The sequence below is a fragment of the Lepidochelys kempii genome, chromosome 23 (genome assembly GCF_965140285.1).
Source record: "Lepidochelys kempii isolate rLepKem1 chromosome 23, rLepKem1.hap1, whole genome shotgun sequence".
Classification (NCBI taxonomy): domain Eukaryota; kingdom Metazoa; phylum Chordata; order Testudines; family Cheloniidae; genus Lepidochelys; species Lepidochelys kempii.
This window is the reverse complement of record NC_136402.1, coordinates 5417465-5434065: the sequence shown is the minus strand read 5'-3', so window position 1 is coordinate 5434065 and position 16601 is coordinate 5417465. Positions and strand designations below refer to the sequence as shown.

Here is a 16601-nt window from a genome sequence, read left to right as displayed (position 1 = left end):
CTTTTGGATCTTGTGCTCTGTTTAGGACTAAATCAGGAATTGCCTCTCCCCTTGTGGGTTCCAGGACTAGGTGCTCCAAGAAGCCGTTATTAACAGCGTCTAGATATTTTATCTCAGCATCTTGTCCTGAAGTGACATGTACCCAGTCTGTATGGGGATTATTGGAATCCCCCCTTATTTGTTTTTTTTGTAGCTTCTCTAATCTACCTGAGCATTTCACAAACACCATCACCATCCTGGTCGGGTGCTCGGTGTATATTCCTGCAGCTATGTTCTTATTGTTCAAGCATGGAATTTCTGTCTGTAGAAATTCTGTGGCACAGTCTGATTCATTGAAGATTTTTACTATGTTGGACTCTGCTTCCTTTCCCACACAGTGCCACTCATCCACCAGCGCGACTTACTTTGTCATTCCTCTGTATTTTGTACCCTGCTGTGCCTGTGTCCCATTGGTTATCATTGTTCCACCAAGTTTCTGTGGTGCCCATTATAGCAATATCCTCATTTAATGCCAGGCACTCTAGTTCACCCATCTTAGTGTTTAGACTTCTAGCACAGGTATACAGTTTGTCAGTATATAATTGTCTGCCTTCTTCTGATGTAATTGAATGGAACTCTTTCATTTGATTGTTCTATTGTTTCTCTTACCTGTACTTTACCAACTTCTACCCTCTCCTCTTTATTAGGATTCAGAGCATGTAGCCTCAACCAGGGCTACATGTACCCCTGGGGGTATGTAGGGGGTCTTCCAGGGCTTACGTAAACTCCTGTAGATATTTGCCTAGTTTTCCAACAGGCTACAAAAAAAGCCCTAGCAAAGGCAGTGCAAACTAAAACTTCATACAGACAATGATTTGTTTATACTGCTCTTTATACTATTATGCGGTGACATAGCGTGCGTAGACACACTGTATTAGATATGCGTTCGATATCACTGAAGCATTCAGGCATGCTAATGAGGTTGAAGTTGTCATGGTGTGTATGTGGCCTTGACGTAAAAGGGGATAGATTTTTTTAATACGAGGAGCTGGAAGTGGCCATGGTGAAAATGGCAGGAAATTGAAAATGACTGGGAAAGCCTCATCGTCAGATCTGCAAGGCGTGTATTGCTTTTGGATGCACATCTACACAGAAAGATCCACCTCAAGCTTTGTGTTTCCTTTGCGGAGAAACTATCGAATAGCCGTATGAAGCCAGTGCATTTGCAATGACGTGAAGATATACCCTGTGCGTGCGGGTAAGCCAGTAGAATTTTTTCAAAGAAAGCTTTCTGAGGTCCAGACTTACCAGCTTAAAATGAAAAAAGCGTCGACTGCTTCTACAGATGCACTCAAAGCTTCATCTGCGGTCTCCCTTCTTGTAGCAGAATCAAAGAAGATGCACACAATTGCAGGAAATCTGATTCTGCTTGCCTCTGTGGCGCCTGCTTGATAAAAAATGTAGCTGATACGCACCCGGAAGTACCCTGATGAAGTGACAGCGTGTGCTGTAGAAGTGAAGAAATGGCTGAGGATACTGTCTCTCAGCTTATAGGGAAACTTAAAATGGCAAAAACATTTGCTCTTCAGTTTGATGAGTCCGCTGATGTCAGTGGAGAAGCTCAGCTGCTTACAGTCGATACCCAAAGCCACTGATATCAATGAACACATAGTGTTTTCCAAAAGGATAAAGGCCAACTCCATGGGCCGCGGTGGGTGTCAGAGGCCAGGGGAAGCTAAGCCTCCTCTAACCCAGGCTGTGGTCCCACCCACGCTCTGCCCCAAGGCCCCGCCCATGCTCCCCCTCTCCCCTGAAGCCGGCGGGGGCTCAGCTCCAGCCAGCAACCTGGAGCTCAGGGCTCAGGCCGGCTGGTGGCCCAGAGCTGCTAGGGGTTGGTTGGGCTGGCCAGCAGTCAGGCCAGTGCTCAGGCCTGCTGGCCAGGCTCCTCCAGCCATGGGGAGGAGGGACTTGGGGCTTCGGCAGGCGAGGGGGAGCGGGGCCTTAGGCAAAAGGGGCAAGGCTGGGGGGCTAGCCTCCCCAAAAGTGGGGGAGTTCACACGCCTCCCATGGCCAGCTCAACTGGAGAGGACATGTTTAATTGACTTCATCTGCCCTGACGGGGCTGCTGCAATGACCCGGAGAGTGAACAGACTTATAGTTATGATCAGGACAGAAAACCCTTCCTTGCAGCACCTGCACTGTGCTATCTACTTGCCTCAAAAGAGATGCGTTCTGAGCTGTATGAAGTTTTAAATGAGTCTGCCAAAACTGTCAACTTTCTCCTGTCTAGGCCACTCGATGCTCGCCTGTTTCCCGTTCTTTGCAAAGAGGTGGAGTCTGAACATCAGCAACTGTTGCTTCACACAGAGGTTTACTGGCTTTCAAGAGGGAAAGTACTTACCAGAGTGTTTGAATTAGGCACGGAAGCTCACGTTTCTTTCTGATCATTCATCCCCTCTTGCTTCTGTGTTTGACAACGTGTGGTTAGCTCAACTTGCCAGCCTCGCAGATATATTTAGCAAGCTGAATGATCTAAATTTTTCCACGCTAGGCCATGACACTAACATTCAGAATCTCTATGGCAAAATGCATTTACCAAGGAATTCTGAAAGTCCAGATGCAGAGACAGAGGCTGTACCTGTTTTCCGCTGCTTCCTGCATACATCACTGATGTCTGCACAGGGGAAATTTGAGCAGAGCAAAATTAAAGAAATAACAGTAGATCATTTGGCCCGCTTGACATCTGAGTTCAAGTAATTTCCCCAACGTTTAACACAACTCCACTCAAGTTGGTAAAAAACCCATTCGTTTTGTCAGATGTTAGCTCTCTGCCAGCCGGAAAGAAAATCTTCTTGAGCTATCCTCAGACCGGGGTCTGCGAATGGCGTTTAATGACTCCGCAGCAGCCCAGTTGTGGTGTTTAGTACAGAGAGAGGATGCTAACCTTGGGAACCAGGCTTTGCTGGGTTAACATCTCTGGGAAGTCTCATGTTCTGCTAAGACTGCGAGCCAGCCAAAGAACAGGAATAAGAGACTCAGTGTGGAGAAAAACCGAATTGTTGGTGTCGCTCCACCGCCTCCTGGCGTGAACAGGCTCACGAGTGGAAACCAGGGCTCGGGTATCACACTGAAATGAAAATAGCGCATTCATAGTCAATCGCCTTCGTTTATAATTAGATAGTAAAAATGAGAGAGTCTGCAATTGTTCAGTAACTGTGTGGCTGTGACACCTTTGTGTTTTGATGTCCGATTTTGTAAGCAAGTAGTTTGTAAGTGAGGTGAAACTTGGGGCACGCCAGACAAACCAGACTCCTGAAGGGGGTACAGCAGTATGGAAAGGTTGAGAACCATTGATCTAGAGTGTCCACTTTAATAAATCCTCCCCTAGGGGAGGGGGCTGGAGGGGCCCAGGGGACTGAGCTGGGGAGGGTAGAGGGAGGGTCTGGGCTGGAGGGGCCCAGGGGACTGAGCTGGGGAGGATGCTGGAGGGTCCGGGCTGGAGGGGCCCAGGGGACTGAGCCGGGGAGGGTCCGGGCTGGAGGGGACCAGGGGAAAGCATACAGGGAGTGGAAGATGGTAGAGATCAGCAAGGAAAGCTACCTTATTGAGGTCAGAACATCTAGGGATAAAGTGAGACAGACTAAAAGTCAAGTAGAGTTGGACCTTGCAAAGGGAATTAAAACCAATAGTAAAAGGTTCTATAGCCATATAAATAAGAAAAAAACAAAGAAAGAAGAAGTGGGACCGCTAAACACTGAGGATGGAGTGGAGGTTAAGGATAATCTAGGAATGGGCCAATATCTAAACAAATACTTTGCCTCAGCCTTTAATAAGGCTAAAGAGGATCTTAGGGGTAATGGTAGCATGACAAATGGGAATGAGGATCTGGAGGTAGATATTACCATATCTGAGGTAGAAGCGAAACTCGAACAGCTTAATGGGACTAAATCAGGGGGCCCAGATAATCTTCATCCAAGAATATTAAAGGAATTGGCACATGAAATTGCAAGCCCATTAGCAAGAATTTTTAATGAATCTGTAAACTCAGGGGTTGTACCGTATGATTGGAGAATTGCTAACATAGTTCCTATTTTTAAGAAAGGGGGAAAAAAGTGATCCGGGTAACTACAGGCCTGTTAGTTTGACATATGTAGTATGCAAGGTCTTGGAAAAAATTTTGAAGGAGAAAGTAGTTAAGGACATTGAGGTCAATGGTAAATGGGACAAAATACAACATGGTTTTACAAAAGGTAGATCGTGCCAAACCAACCTGATCTTCTTTGAGAAAGTAACAGATTTTTTAGACAAAGGAAACACAGTGGATCTAATTTACCTAGATTTCAGTAAGGTGTTTGATACCATGCCACATGGGGAATTATTAGTTAAATTGGGTAAGATGGGGATCAATAGGAAAATTGAAAGGTGGATAAAGAATTGGTTAAAGGGGAGACTACAAGGGGTCCTACTGAAAGGTGAACTGTCAGGCTGGAGGGAGGTTACCAGTGGAGTTCCTCAAGGATCGGTTTTTGGACCAATCTTATTTAATCTTTTTATTACTGACCTCGGCACAAAAAGTGGGAGTGTGCTAATAAAGTTTGCGGATGATACAAAGCTGGGAGGTATTGCCAATTTAGAGAAGGACCGGGATATCATACAGGAGGATCTGGATGACCTTGTAAACTGGAGTAATAGTAATAGGATGAAATTTAATAGTGAGAAGTGTAAGGTCATGCATTTAGGGATTAATAACAAGAATGTTAGTTATAAGCTGGGGACGCATCAATTAGAAGTAACGGAGGAGGAGAAGGACCTTGGAGTATTGGTTGATCACAGGATGACTATGAGCCGCCAATGTGATATGGCTGTGAAAAAAGCTAATGCGGTCTTGGGATGCATGAGGCGAGGTATTTCCAGTAGAGATAAGGAGGTTTTAGTACTGTTGTACAAGGCACTGGTGAGATCTCATCTGGAATACTGTGCAGTTCTGGTCTCCCATGTTTAAGAAGGATGAATTCAAACAGGAACAGGTACAGAGAAGGGCTACTAGGATGATCCGAGGAATGAAAAACCTGTCTTATGAAAGGAGACTCAAGGAGCTTGGCTTGTTTAGCCTAACCAAAAGAAGGTTGAGGGGAGATATGATTGCTCTCTATAAATATATCAGAGGGATAAATACCGGAGAGGGAGAGGAATTATTTAAGCTCAGTACCAATGTGGACACAAGAACAAATGTATATAAACTGGCCACCAGGAAGTTGAGACTTGAAATTAGACGAAGGTTTCTAACCATCAGAGGAGTGAAGTTTTGGAAAAGCCTTCCAAGGGAAGCAGTGGGGGCAAAAGATCTATCTGGCTTTAAGATTAAACTCGATAAGTTTATGAAGCAGATGGTATGATGGGATAACATGGTTTTGGTAATTAAATATTCATGGTAAATAGGCCCAATAGCCTGTGATGGGATATTAGATGGGGTGGGATCTGAGTTACTACAGAGAATTCTTTCCTGGGTATCTGATTGGTGAATCTTGCCCATATGCTCAGCGTTTAGCTGATCGCCAGATTTGGGGTCGGGAAGGAATTTTCCTCCAGGGCAGATTGGAAGAGGCCCTGGAGGTTTTTCGCCTTCCTCTGTAGCATGGGGCCCGGGTCACTTGCTGGAGGATTCTCTGCTCCTTGAAGTCTTTGAACCATGATTTGAGGACTTCAGTAGTGCAGCCATAGGTGAGAGGTTTATCGCAGGAGTGGGTGGGTGAGATTCTGTGGCCTGCGTTGTGCAGGAGGTCAGACTATATGACCATAATGGTCCCTTCTGACCTTAATATCTATGAATCTATGACTGAGCTGGGGAGGGTGGGGGTCAGCTCTGGGCTGGAGGGGCCCAGGGGACTGAGCCGGAGAGGGTGTGGGGAGGAAGGCTCACTCAGTCACAGCCCATAGCTGGCGTAGGATTGGCCACGAGGGTGGCGCTCCCCCAGCACACCCCGCGTGGAGTGACGTGTGCTCTCTCCTTGGCAGGTCCCATGTGCGACTTGCTGTGGTCCGACCCGCAGCCTCAGGTGAGTGTGCCGGTGAAATCCCCCACATCGTGCGCACGCGACTAGTTCTGCTCCCGGTGCGGGCTGTGCGCCGGGCTGTTGTCCTCCACCCCCACTTCTGCACAGAAGCGCCGATCACAGGCCGAGTGGGTCACTGCTCATGGTAGAGGATGTGGGTGGGCTGACTCAGAGCGGCCTCTGCTGGCTCTCACCGGGGTGGGGCATCCCGGGAGCTGTGGGCATCCCCCCACTGCCTGGCAGCTGATGCTGGTTCTCCACCCCAGCTGACAGCTCACTGCTGGGGGGGGAGGGAGGGAGGGACCATCTGCTGCTCTGCTTGGTGCTAGCCCAGAGTCAGCCCCACCCTCAGACAGTGGCTGGGGTGGGGTAAGTTTGGGCTCAGCTCAGATGCTTGGCAGGGGCTTTCCCGTCTCTGCTGGCACAAGCTCGTTTGCTGTGAGGCTGAGGGACTGTTGGGCCATGGAGACTGAATCCCCATCGCCTCCTAGAGGTTTATCGGGGGTGGAGATTGCCCAGGGCTGTCTGTAGCACCTGGCGCCAGCCCAAAGGTCTGGCAGGCAGGAGGGAGGAAAGCTGCATCTGGGAGATCACAAAAGAGTCGGCAGGGGCGTCCACACTGCATTGTGAGCCTTGGTCTGTGGGATCTCTGCTCCCCCCACCACGTGCAGACCCCTCACCCCACTCAGCCCTGTCAGGACATGTTCAGTAACTCCATCGGGATCCCCTCGCCCCACCTTTCCAGAACGGCCGGTCGGTCAGCAAGCGTGGTGTGAGCTGTCAGTTCGGGCCTGATGTCACCAAAAGCTTCCTGGAGCGGAACCAGCTAGATTACATCATCCGGAGCCACGAAGTCAAGTCCGAAGGCTATGAGGTGACACATGAGGGCAAGTGCATCACCGTCTTCTCGGCACCCAACTACTGGTGAGTGCTCCGGGCCGTACCCTGGGGCCCCCTGGGTGGCCATGCCATGCAACAAGCTGGGAGTGTCTCTGTTTTTTCCAGGGCCTGGCCTGTAGGGGCCCCTGCTGCTTTTCCAGCCTGCTGCATTCAGATCATGAAATCTCAACCCCAGGGATCACTGCACCCTTCCTCCCTCCCCCACTCCACTGAGATGCAGCCACCTCTGAGGTGGAACATGGCCACTGCTTGTACTGGGATGGCTCACCTGCTGCTGAGATGCAGCCACTTCTGGGGCGTGGCAGTTGGTTAGTTGGTTACAAGGTTAGGGCAGGAAGTCAAGAATCCTGCGGCCAGGGGGAATTCGCTAGATGTTCCCAGGAAGCCGAGCTTCGTGCTCCTCCTGTGAGAAGAGCTGTCGATTCTTAACAACCCCCAGGAGGTCAGGATCTCAGGCTTAAATCTTGTCCACGCTTCCTACACCCCTAGCACTGCGCTGGGGCATTGGGGCCAGCGCTGATTGCCACAGGAGAGCGCCCCCTGCTGAGCCCCTACCCTGCTTCCTGCAGCACGGTGCCCTCTAGCACCGTGCTGGGGCATTGTGGCCAGCACTGAGTGCGAGGGGAGACCCCTGCTGAGTCCCTGCCCCCCTGAATCACAGTGCCCCCTAGTGCTGCACAGAGGCATCGGGGCCAGCACTGACTGCCAGGGGAGAGTGCCCCCTGCTGAGCCTTCTGTCCCGCTCCCGACAGTTTCTGGGTTTCTCCAGGAGGTCTCAAGTCATGGTACAGTACTGACCTAGCCCATCTTCGCGGGTGAGATTGAGTGGGATGACAGCACAGGGCTCCAGGCTGGTCTTTTCTGGGCAGGAGCAAAGCCAGCTTGGTTAGCATCTACATTTCCTGCCTCCACCACCGGGGAGGGCGGATTGCCTGGGAAAGGGACGCAGTGTGGCTGGCAAGCAGCTAACAGGCTGTGTGCGCATGTTGTAAAAGATAGCGTTGACTAGTGGTTAGAGCTGAGAGGGCTGTGGGGTCTAGTGGTTAGATCAGGGGAGGAGGCTGGGAGTCAGACTCAGGGGTTCTATCCCCAACTCAGCAAGTCTTGGGCACGTTACTGCTCTGTGCCTCGGTTTCCCCATCTGTGAAATGGGGTCCCAGCCCTGCTGGTGAAGCATCTGAGGTTTCAGTGGAAGTACTGAGCGCTGCTCGCCCTCCTCCTTGGAGCTGCCTCCCTGAAGCACGTGCAGCAGACAGGTCTGGTTGTTTTCTCCCATGCAGCAGTGTAGTCAGGGGCGGTCCGGGCCCACTGGGTAAAAGTCATGGAGGTCTCTGTGGACGGGGGATGGGAATCCCCTTCCTTTGCTGGACGTAACCACCCCCCATGCATTCTCTCCCCAGCGACCAGATGGGGAATAAAGGTTCATACATCCACCTGCGGGGGTCAGACCTACGCCCCGAATTCCACCAGTTCACAGCTGTGGTGAGTGATTTGATTGTCCCGTTGGGGCCTCTGGGCGCTGACTGCACCTGCCCCTGTGGGCCTGCCCGCCTGGGGCAACCCCCTCTGGCTTTCGCACTGCCTAGGGGTGCGGTTTCGTTGGCACGGCCTGTTTCCATGGCTAGGCAGACAATCCCAGTCCTTCCCCTGCTCTTTCCGCCTGCCTCTTGGGGTTCCCTGCCCGTCCAAACCCAGCTCCAAGCATCGGGTAACCAGACCTGGGCGGGCCAGTTGTGAAATCTCTGAGCTTGTCCTGGGCTCTGGGAGGTGCTTGTCCTGTCCCGCACCATCCTGCCCTGTGCTCCTGTGTGCAGATAAAGGGGCCCTATAGGCCACTCTGGCAACATGAAGAGGCCTTTGAGGGGGGCAGAAACGCCCACCACATCCCCCGCACAAGGGGCCTCCCCAGCAGGTGTGGAGTGTGGAAGAGAAAGATCAGGCTTGTGCTTAGAGCACACTATGCTGTGACTATTTTCTGCCCCCCAGGGACCATGGGGCAGAGAACGTGAGTTAATTACAGCAGCTTCAAGGCTGTTCTTACACCAGGGTCCCAGAATATGGGGAGCGCAGAGGGGGCTTAAAGCCATCCCCTGTCCCTCTCCCCAATGACAGGGACAGGGGAGCTGGGAATGGGGCCCAATGCCACTGGAACAAGGCGGGATCCTGGAAAAACGTGTCCACCGTGTGCCCCTCCAAATCTCCCAGCTGACGGAGTCAGCCTCCCTCGGATGCTTTGGCCACAGGCTGATCAGCAGCCGGGCACCAGCTGCTTGGGAGCTGCAGTGTTAATCCTCCTCCCTGGGAGAAGGAATTTCACTGAAGTTTCATCAGGCCTTGGCTGTGAGGGGATGTTTACCCTTTGCCTGTCTCTGCTCCTCACTGCCTAGATGCAGTGAAGTCATCTGCATTGGGGTGGGGTCCCCTTATCTCAGCCACAGGACCTCTGGGCTTGAGGGGGTTTTCCAGCCCTGCTGGCTGGAGGCCTACAGTCACGTGTTGAACGGGGAGTCAGCCATTGGCAACAAGGCTCCTGAGGGGAATGAACCATGGGATACAAAGGCTGGGAAGCTATTAAACCCCTCCTGTGGGGCAGTGGAGTCTGAGGAATCTTAAAGGGACAGGGCCTGATTCTCAGAACAGCTGGGCAGCCTCTGCCCCGTCAAAGGGCAAGGGGAGAGACAAGTGCCCTGTAACTGTGGGGGGAACAGGCCCTTAGGGGTTATGTTTGCCAAGGTGCCTAGTGATTCAAGGCCCAATTTGAGACTCCCAAAGGGTCTGATTTCGAGAAGGGGCAGGAGCCATAGAGATGGGCAGTTCTAGGGCGGGGGAGAAGTTCATTTGCTGAAAACGACCATTTCAGGTGGAGCGAAACTGTGTGCGAATTGAGGTCAAATTTGGCTAATAACTTCGTCCGGAAAAAATAACAACACAATGGAATAGTTTAGAAACGCAGAGTGAAAACACCCATTAACCCAGTCGAAAACGGGTCCTTTAATTCCACCCAATGTGGAATTCCCCCCCCCCCCCCCGGTTTTTTTTGGTTTTGGTCAACCTGAACCGAAGTGGTTTGGGATTTTTTTGGTTCAGCCGCTGACCGGGAAAATCAATTTGTCACCTGGCTCTAATCCCCAGTCGAGAGTCGTGAGCCACGTGTCTATGGTGGCGCCCCATGTTACATTTTTACCAGCTGTGTGGGCAATCCTTCCCCCCCCAGTACCTCCTGACACCCGGCCTGGGCATTGGGATCTGCCCAGCCCCCCTTGCTCTGCACGTGAGCCCCTGTAATAGTTAATTTACCAGCCATCTGGAGCGTCTGAGATCCCAAAGTGCTTAGGCGCTCAGCATGCGTCCGTCACTTCCCCCAGCGCAGAAGCACAGCTGTGTTGAGGTAAAAGCGCAGAAGTTTGCCAACAGCTGTCAGCCAAACCACACCCGTTCAGGGCTGGAAGTGAACAGAAACTGTGGGCCTGACACAAGGACGCAGAGCGTATTTATCCAACTGGAATTTATCTGGGAAGAGGCAAATGCCCTAGCTCGTGGGTGGAGGGGAGATCCCATTTCACCTCTGACAACCACAAGCAATCAAGACCTTGATGTTACCTATTACCCCCAAAAAACACTCCCTGTAGCACAGCGCCCCCTACTGCTGCTCTGGGGGATTGGGGCCAGCACTGACTGCCGGGGGAGAGCGTCCCCCACCCTGCTCCCTGCAGTGTGGCGCCCCTTACTGCCGCCCTGGGACATTGCTTGAGAGAGGACAGCGCCCCCTAGCCAGCACCTTGGTTACCGTCGCAGTCTCCCCACAGCCTCTTGGTGTGTGATTCTGCCTCCCGAGTGGGCAGGGGGCTCTGCAGATACCATGGGAGGGAGTACAGTGCTGCCCCCAGAGCCCCGCCGGGCCCTAACCTGGCCACCTCTTCTCTTTCAGCCTCACCCGAACGTCAAACCGATGGCCTACGCCAACACCCTCCTCCAGCTGGGGATGATGTAACCTCCCCTGTCACCGCCGCCCCCACCTGGAGGCCCCCCATGCTAGGCAGAGACGGCCCCTCGGCCTTTTTACTTTCTTCCGCCATCAGCCCGGGCTGGCCAGGCGCCGGAGCGTCCATCACGAGGGCCGGGGGAGGGGGGGTGTTGCCGTGGTTCTCTTCCCCCCCGCCCCCCCACACTGAGCCCATTTGTAGTGTTGCCGTGAGCTGGTGCTGCACAGCTGAGAGGCAGAGCATTAGCAAGGAGTATTTTTTTTTTTTAATATATTGGAAAGATTGTATTTATTCCCAGGCCTCGCTCAGACTCCGGCCTGGAGCAGAGAGGCCGCTGGGCCCAAGCCGGCTCTGTCCCCGGCCCGATCTCTCCCAGCAGACGGTATTGGCTTGCAGGGTGGAGCATGGAGGCCTCCCCTCCCTTCCCCAAGTGCTCTGGCTTTGAGGCGTGTCTCCGACAGTGGTCTCTGGGCTTGGGGGTTTCAGGAGCGGCGAGGGGGCTAGGTGGGGTCAGAGGTTAGGATCAGGTCACAAGCAGAAGCAAGGTGTCAGGCGGGGGGTGGGTCCCATCCCTAGTTGTCCTCTTCCTCTGCATCAGAAACCCAGGGTGGGCAGGCAGGGCTCTGCTTTCACCAGCTTTGGAGGCACTCACTGGCACAGCTCAGAGAGGTGGGGTGAGAGCTCGGCCCAGTAGGGATCCCTGATCACATCCCTGGAGGCATTCTATGGTCAATGGATCTGAGCCTGGGATCCCCAGCTGCCAGTCTGACGAGGTCTCTAATACTGAGACCTGGGCCTCGGGACCCCTGGCTGCTGGGATCTGGGCCTCGGGACCCCTGGCTGCTGGGATCTGGGACCCGGGACCCCTGGCTGCTGGGATCTGGGACCCGGGACCTCTCTAATACTGGGATCTGGGCCCTGGGACCCCTGGCTACCAGTCGCACAGGACCTCTCTAATACTGGGATCTGGGCCCTGGGACCCCTGGCTGCTGGGATCTGGGCCCTGGGACCTCTGCCTGCCAGTCTGTTGGGAGCTCTCAAATATTGGGATCTGTCTCCCAGGACCCCTGGCTGCTGGAATCTGGGCCTGGGATCCCTGGCTGCTGGGATCTGGGTCCCAGGATCCCCAGCTATCCGTCTCACAGGAGCTCTCTCACCCTGGGGTGCCCCTCTTCTAGATCCCCTGTGAGCTTGTAGCTCCCTGCTGCAGAGGACAGGGGCAGCATACGCCCCTCCCTCCCCATGAGACATGCTGCCTCCCCGGGCGTCTGCCTCCAGCCGGTCCACAAACAAAGAAGTAGGGTTAAGATTTTGTCATGGTTTGTTCAGTAAAAGCCAGGGACGGGTCACAGGCAATAAACAGAAATTCACAGAAGCCAGTGCCCCGTCCCTGACAAAATGTGACAAAATGGGGCTGACCGGGGGGGAGGGGCAGGGGGGGATGGATGATGAGAGCCCGAGCCCTGCTGCGGGGAAGGTAAGCGGGGAGGTCCACGGCGGCTGGGAGATGTGGGACCCCCCATGGCGGCTTGGCGCTCCCGGGGGGCCCCCTGCTGGCTGACAGCTGAAGTCCCACCGCCCAAGGGCTGAAGCGGAAAATGTCACGGACGTCTTGGGAAGTGCTGGAATCCGCAGCCTAATCTTAGCCTTACAAATAAGCAATAGGTGTGTGGGTGTTGGGCTGGCAGAGGCCCAGCCTCCAACTCATGCCAGGAGTGGGGGGGAGGGGGGGGAGGATGTGTGTGTGGCAGGGGCAGTGGGGGGGGGGCAGCAGACTGGATTTCTTGGGGTGCTTTACCCCACTTGCCCCTCCCCCCACCATTGCCCCCTTCTCTCAGCCTGGGGAGCGTCGGGCACCTCCTTGAGGTAGAGCCTTTTGTGCCATGTGCGCAAGCCAACAGCAGATGCCTCCAATGCCCCTGGGTGTCTCCGTGCACACCACCGGATCCAGGAGCCCGCCCTCCACCACCACCTCTCGAGCTATTTTACTGTCTGTAATTAAAGATGTTAAAATAAAGTAATTATTATAAGCCTTGCGGGCTCGCTGGCCACTCCTGTGTCCCGGGCCTGCCCCCCTCCTCCTGCCCCCCAGCAGATCGCTTGCCCCGAGGGGCCAAAGCTCCCCCTCCTGTGTTCCTGCCAGCTCTGTCGTCCCCCACCACAGATGGATCTGAAGCATCAGCTCAGCCTTTAGCCTGCTCTGTCACCGAGCCTTATGAACCGTGCTTTGTGTTTGCCAGCCGTAGACCTCGGGGCAGCCTCCTCTCTCTTTTACAGCAAGAGAAACCGAGGCACAGAGACGGGAAAGGAGCGCGCCTATGGCCTCCCACGCAGAGGCAGAGCTGGGACAGGAACGCAGGTCGCCTGGGTCCCAGTGCTGTGTTCAAGCATTGCATGGTGCTGCTTCCATCTGTTCCTTGAGCTAACACTTTGTCCCATCCCCGAGGGCCTCTCGAGTGCTTCTCAGACCTTGCCAAGTCCTCCCCCCTCCACCGCCGAGTGGGACAGGCCTGGGCTGCCAAAGCCCCCCCGTCTACACAGGGAAATTGATCTGTGGAGCTCGAGCAGAAGGACTCTTCCCCAAGCCCTTAGATCGCTTATCCAGGGCTATAGAACCCAGGTGTCCTGCCTTCCCATGACTCAATGCCCGCCAGCGCAGTGGGCCCATCCGGCCTGTCCCAGGCTGCAGAAAGCGCATGGAGAAGTGTCAGGTTGGCTGCGGGCGCCTGGTTACAATAATCCTGCTCCGCTGGCGGTCGGGGGCCCGGCGTTCCCTCCCAACCCCTGTCACTCACCATGGGCAGAAGCCACTCGTGCTCTGTATTCCTCCTACGTGCATCCCAGAGCGCTCCATCCCCTGCTGCTTCCCCTTCTCCAAATATTTCAACCTGCTGAGTGTCCCAGAGGATCCCGGGGACCCTGTGACCTGCTGGAACAGGATGCTGCAGCTTTGGAATCAAGAGTCACTGGTCAACCGTGTGGTGGTCAGAGATCATCTCCCTTCACGCTGGGCGTTCAGTTTCCACCCTGCTGCAAGAGGTTTCCCCGGGAAGGAGTTGGTGTGATACTGTCAGCTGGTGCATCAGTTCCTTCACAGCAAAGTGCATGAACCTTGTGTGTCTCCCTCGAGTCAACGCTCACCTCCTCTGTCTCCTCAAGCCCTGCACTGGAGGAGCCGTGGGGTGATGGTGCTAAGGGCTCGTAATCAGCTGCTATGAAAGAGACTGGGTGGATCAGGGGAATGGGTGATGGAGCTTTTTCCTTGCTGGGGGCGGGCTTGCGGTTCAGCCCAGAGCTGACACCCCGTCCCTGCCCTGGATATCATCAGCCAGCTACTGATCACACAACTGCTGCTGGCATTCGTGTTGGTGAAGGGGCTTGGAGACAACAGAACAGGATGCAAAGGCACCTCTGAAGAGACTCTAGCTGGGCTCCGTGCAATGGGGACCTGGTCAGAGCTGGCCAAAAATTTTGGCGAAAAGTACGTTTTGTGAAAAATGTAAATGTCGTGAAACGGGGCATTTGACCCAACCCTCGTTTTCTCCCCAACTTTTCAATTGGTCGCAAATTTTCATTTTTGATTTGACTCCAAATGATTCTGTCCCCGCCCCCTGACTTTTTGAAATTGCCAGTGGGCTGAAAAAAAATCTGCTTGCCCAGCTCTAGACTCAGTGGCCTGGTCCCCCAGATCCATACTCTGGTGCTGCCATGAAAATGGCCTTTGCCTTTAGTTCCTCAGCATATCTGCTTTGGAAAACAGCTGGCTCCTGGCTTCAGAACCCCTCGCCCACAAAAAACATGGCTGTCTTAGCCTTGAACCTTCTCCCCACCTAGCTCCTGGCTTCAGAACCCCATGCCCAGAACAAATATGGCCACCTTACCCACTAACCTGCCTCTTGGGTATCTCCTGCTTGGCAGGTGGGGGAGTCTGAGTCCCTCCCCTCCTTTCCTTTTGTTGTAGTTAATCACATCCCCCAAAAGTGACACTAAAAGAACCTTATGGAGCTTGCAAAGACAAGCACGCAGCTGTTACCAAGCACCAGGTTTAAGGATGTCCCCATAACCTTAATGCTGTCCCCCCTTGTGTGCATCATTGGGAGCCGTCTTTATCACATGCTGTTTTAGAGGCAGTGTGGCCTAGTGGCCTGAGACTCAAGAACCCAGGGTTCTAGTCCAGGGTCTGCCATCGGCTGACCTTGGGCAAGCCACCCCCCCCCCCCCCTCAGTTTCTTCATAGTATTATTGAACAGAGCTGAGTTTTCGGTATCTGTTTTACACTGAAAAAATGTCGGCTTTTGGCTGCCGCAAAAAGAACATTTGGGGAGTCTGAGAAGCTTGTTCAAAAAATATTTGTTTCTGTTGACCGCCTTCTGGGTGGGTGGGTGGATGGGTATTTTCAGCCCACTTCGAATTCTCAGTGCAGTCCCGCTGCCTCTTAACCCCTAGCAGCCACGGCTCAGTCTAACGAACTCTTCGGGGTCAGTTTTCTGTAGGTTTCCTTGGCTTTTAGCCATTTGCCCAGGCTTTGATTAGGAGGTCATTAAGCTAGGAAGTCCCCCGAGCTTATCAAAGCCCCTTAGGTCTATGAATGAGGTTGGCTGAACCATTTCGACCTCGCCTTTGTGAGGGACGCACACACAGAGATACCGCCATGGGTCTGTCAGCAGGTTGAGATCACAGGCAAGCTACAAACCAGGCTCAGCCGGTCACGCTTTCCCACTCGCTCTGTCCCTGGGGCGCGTGAAGCCATCAGGAAACGCTGCAGCCTGGTCGCTCGGCTGGATGGCCGGCCAGCCTGGAGCTGGGCAGCAAGAAGGGACTCAACAGGCGAGAACAAGCAATGAGAGGAGGCGGCTGGCACGCAGGACGCCTGGGTTCCCATCCTGGGGCTGGAAGGGAATGGAGACTAGAGGTTAGAGGAGAGGACAGGTGTTCAGGACATCTGGGATATATTCCTTTTCCTGATGCTTATTCTTAATTTTGGGATAGCACCGAGAAGCCTCAGTCATGGCCTAGCCCACATTGTGCCAGGTGCTGTACAAAGACAGAGCAGAAAGATGTCCCAAAAGAGCGGACCAGCTAAGTTATAGTAGCACTATAGTATGAAGGGTTATTTTTGCAGATGGGTAGGGAACAGCTTCCATAAGCAGAGAGATTTAAAAGCCTGGCACTGTTCAGCTTGGAAAAAAGATGACAAAGGGGGTAGGCCAGAGGCCTACAGAATTGGGGCCGGAGTGGAGAAAGTAACTGGGGAAGCGTTATTTATCCCTTCGCATAACACCAGAACCAGAGGTCAGCCAATGAAATTAATAGGCAGCAGGTTTAAACCAAACGGAACTATTTCTTCACCCAGCGCACAGTCCCCCTGTGGAACTCCTTGCCAAGGGATGCTGTGAAGGCCAAAAGTATCACTGGGTTCAAAAAAGAACTGGGTAAGTTCCTGGAGGACAGGTTCATCAGTGGCTATTGGCCAAGATGCTCAGGGACTCAACCCCATGCTCTGGGTGTCCCTAAACTGCTGACTGCCAGAAGCTGGGACTGAATGACAGAGGGGACGGGGACGGACGCTTTGTCCTCCCGCTGCGCCTGCCGTCCCGGCATGTTCTGCTGATCTCCCTGTTCGCCAGGAGCTGCCTGGGCGAGCCTGGCTGGGGAGGAGGTGGCTTCTGCTCCCCGCCTGGCTGGG

The 16601-nt window shown here is 53.7% G+C and overlaps 1 protein-coding gene across 1 annotated transcript in view; it reads left to right on the top strand.

Moving 5' to 3' along the window:
* PPP5C (protein phosphatase 5 catalytic subunit) overlaps nucleotides 1–12951 on the top strand; it is a 49847-nt gene extending 36896 nt beyond the window's left edge. The window contains exons 10-13 of the mRNA XM_073322313.2: nucleotides 5995–6035; nucleotides 6778–6956; nucleotides 8333–8414; nucleotides 10861–12951. Coding sequence (XP_073178414.1) covers nucleotides 5995–6035; nucleotides 6778–6956; nucleotides 8333–8414; nucleotides 10861–10923 — 365 coding nt within the window. The 3' untranslated portion in view covers nucleotides 10924–12951. The remainder of the gene's footprint in view (nucleotides 1–5994; nucleotides 6036–6777; nucleotides 6957–8332; nucleotides 8415–10860) is intronic.
* Nucleotides 12952–16601: the final 3650 nt, after the last annotated feature.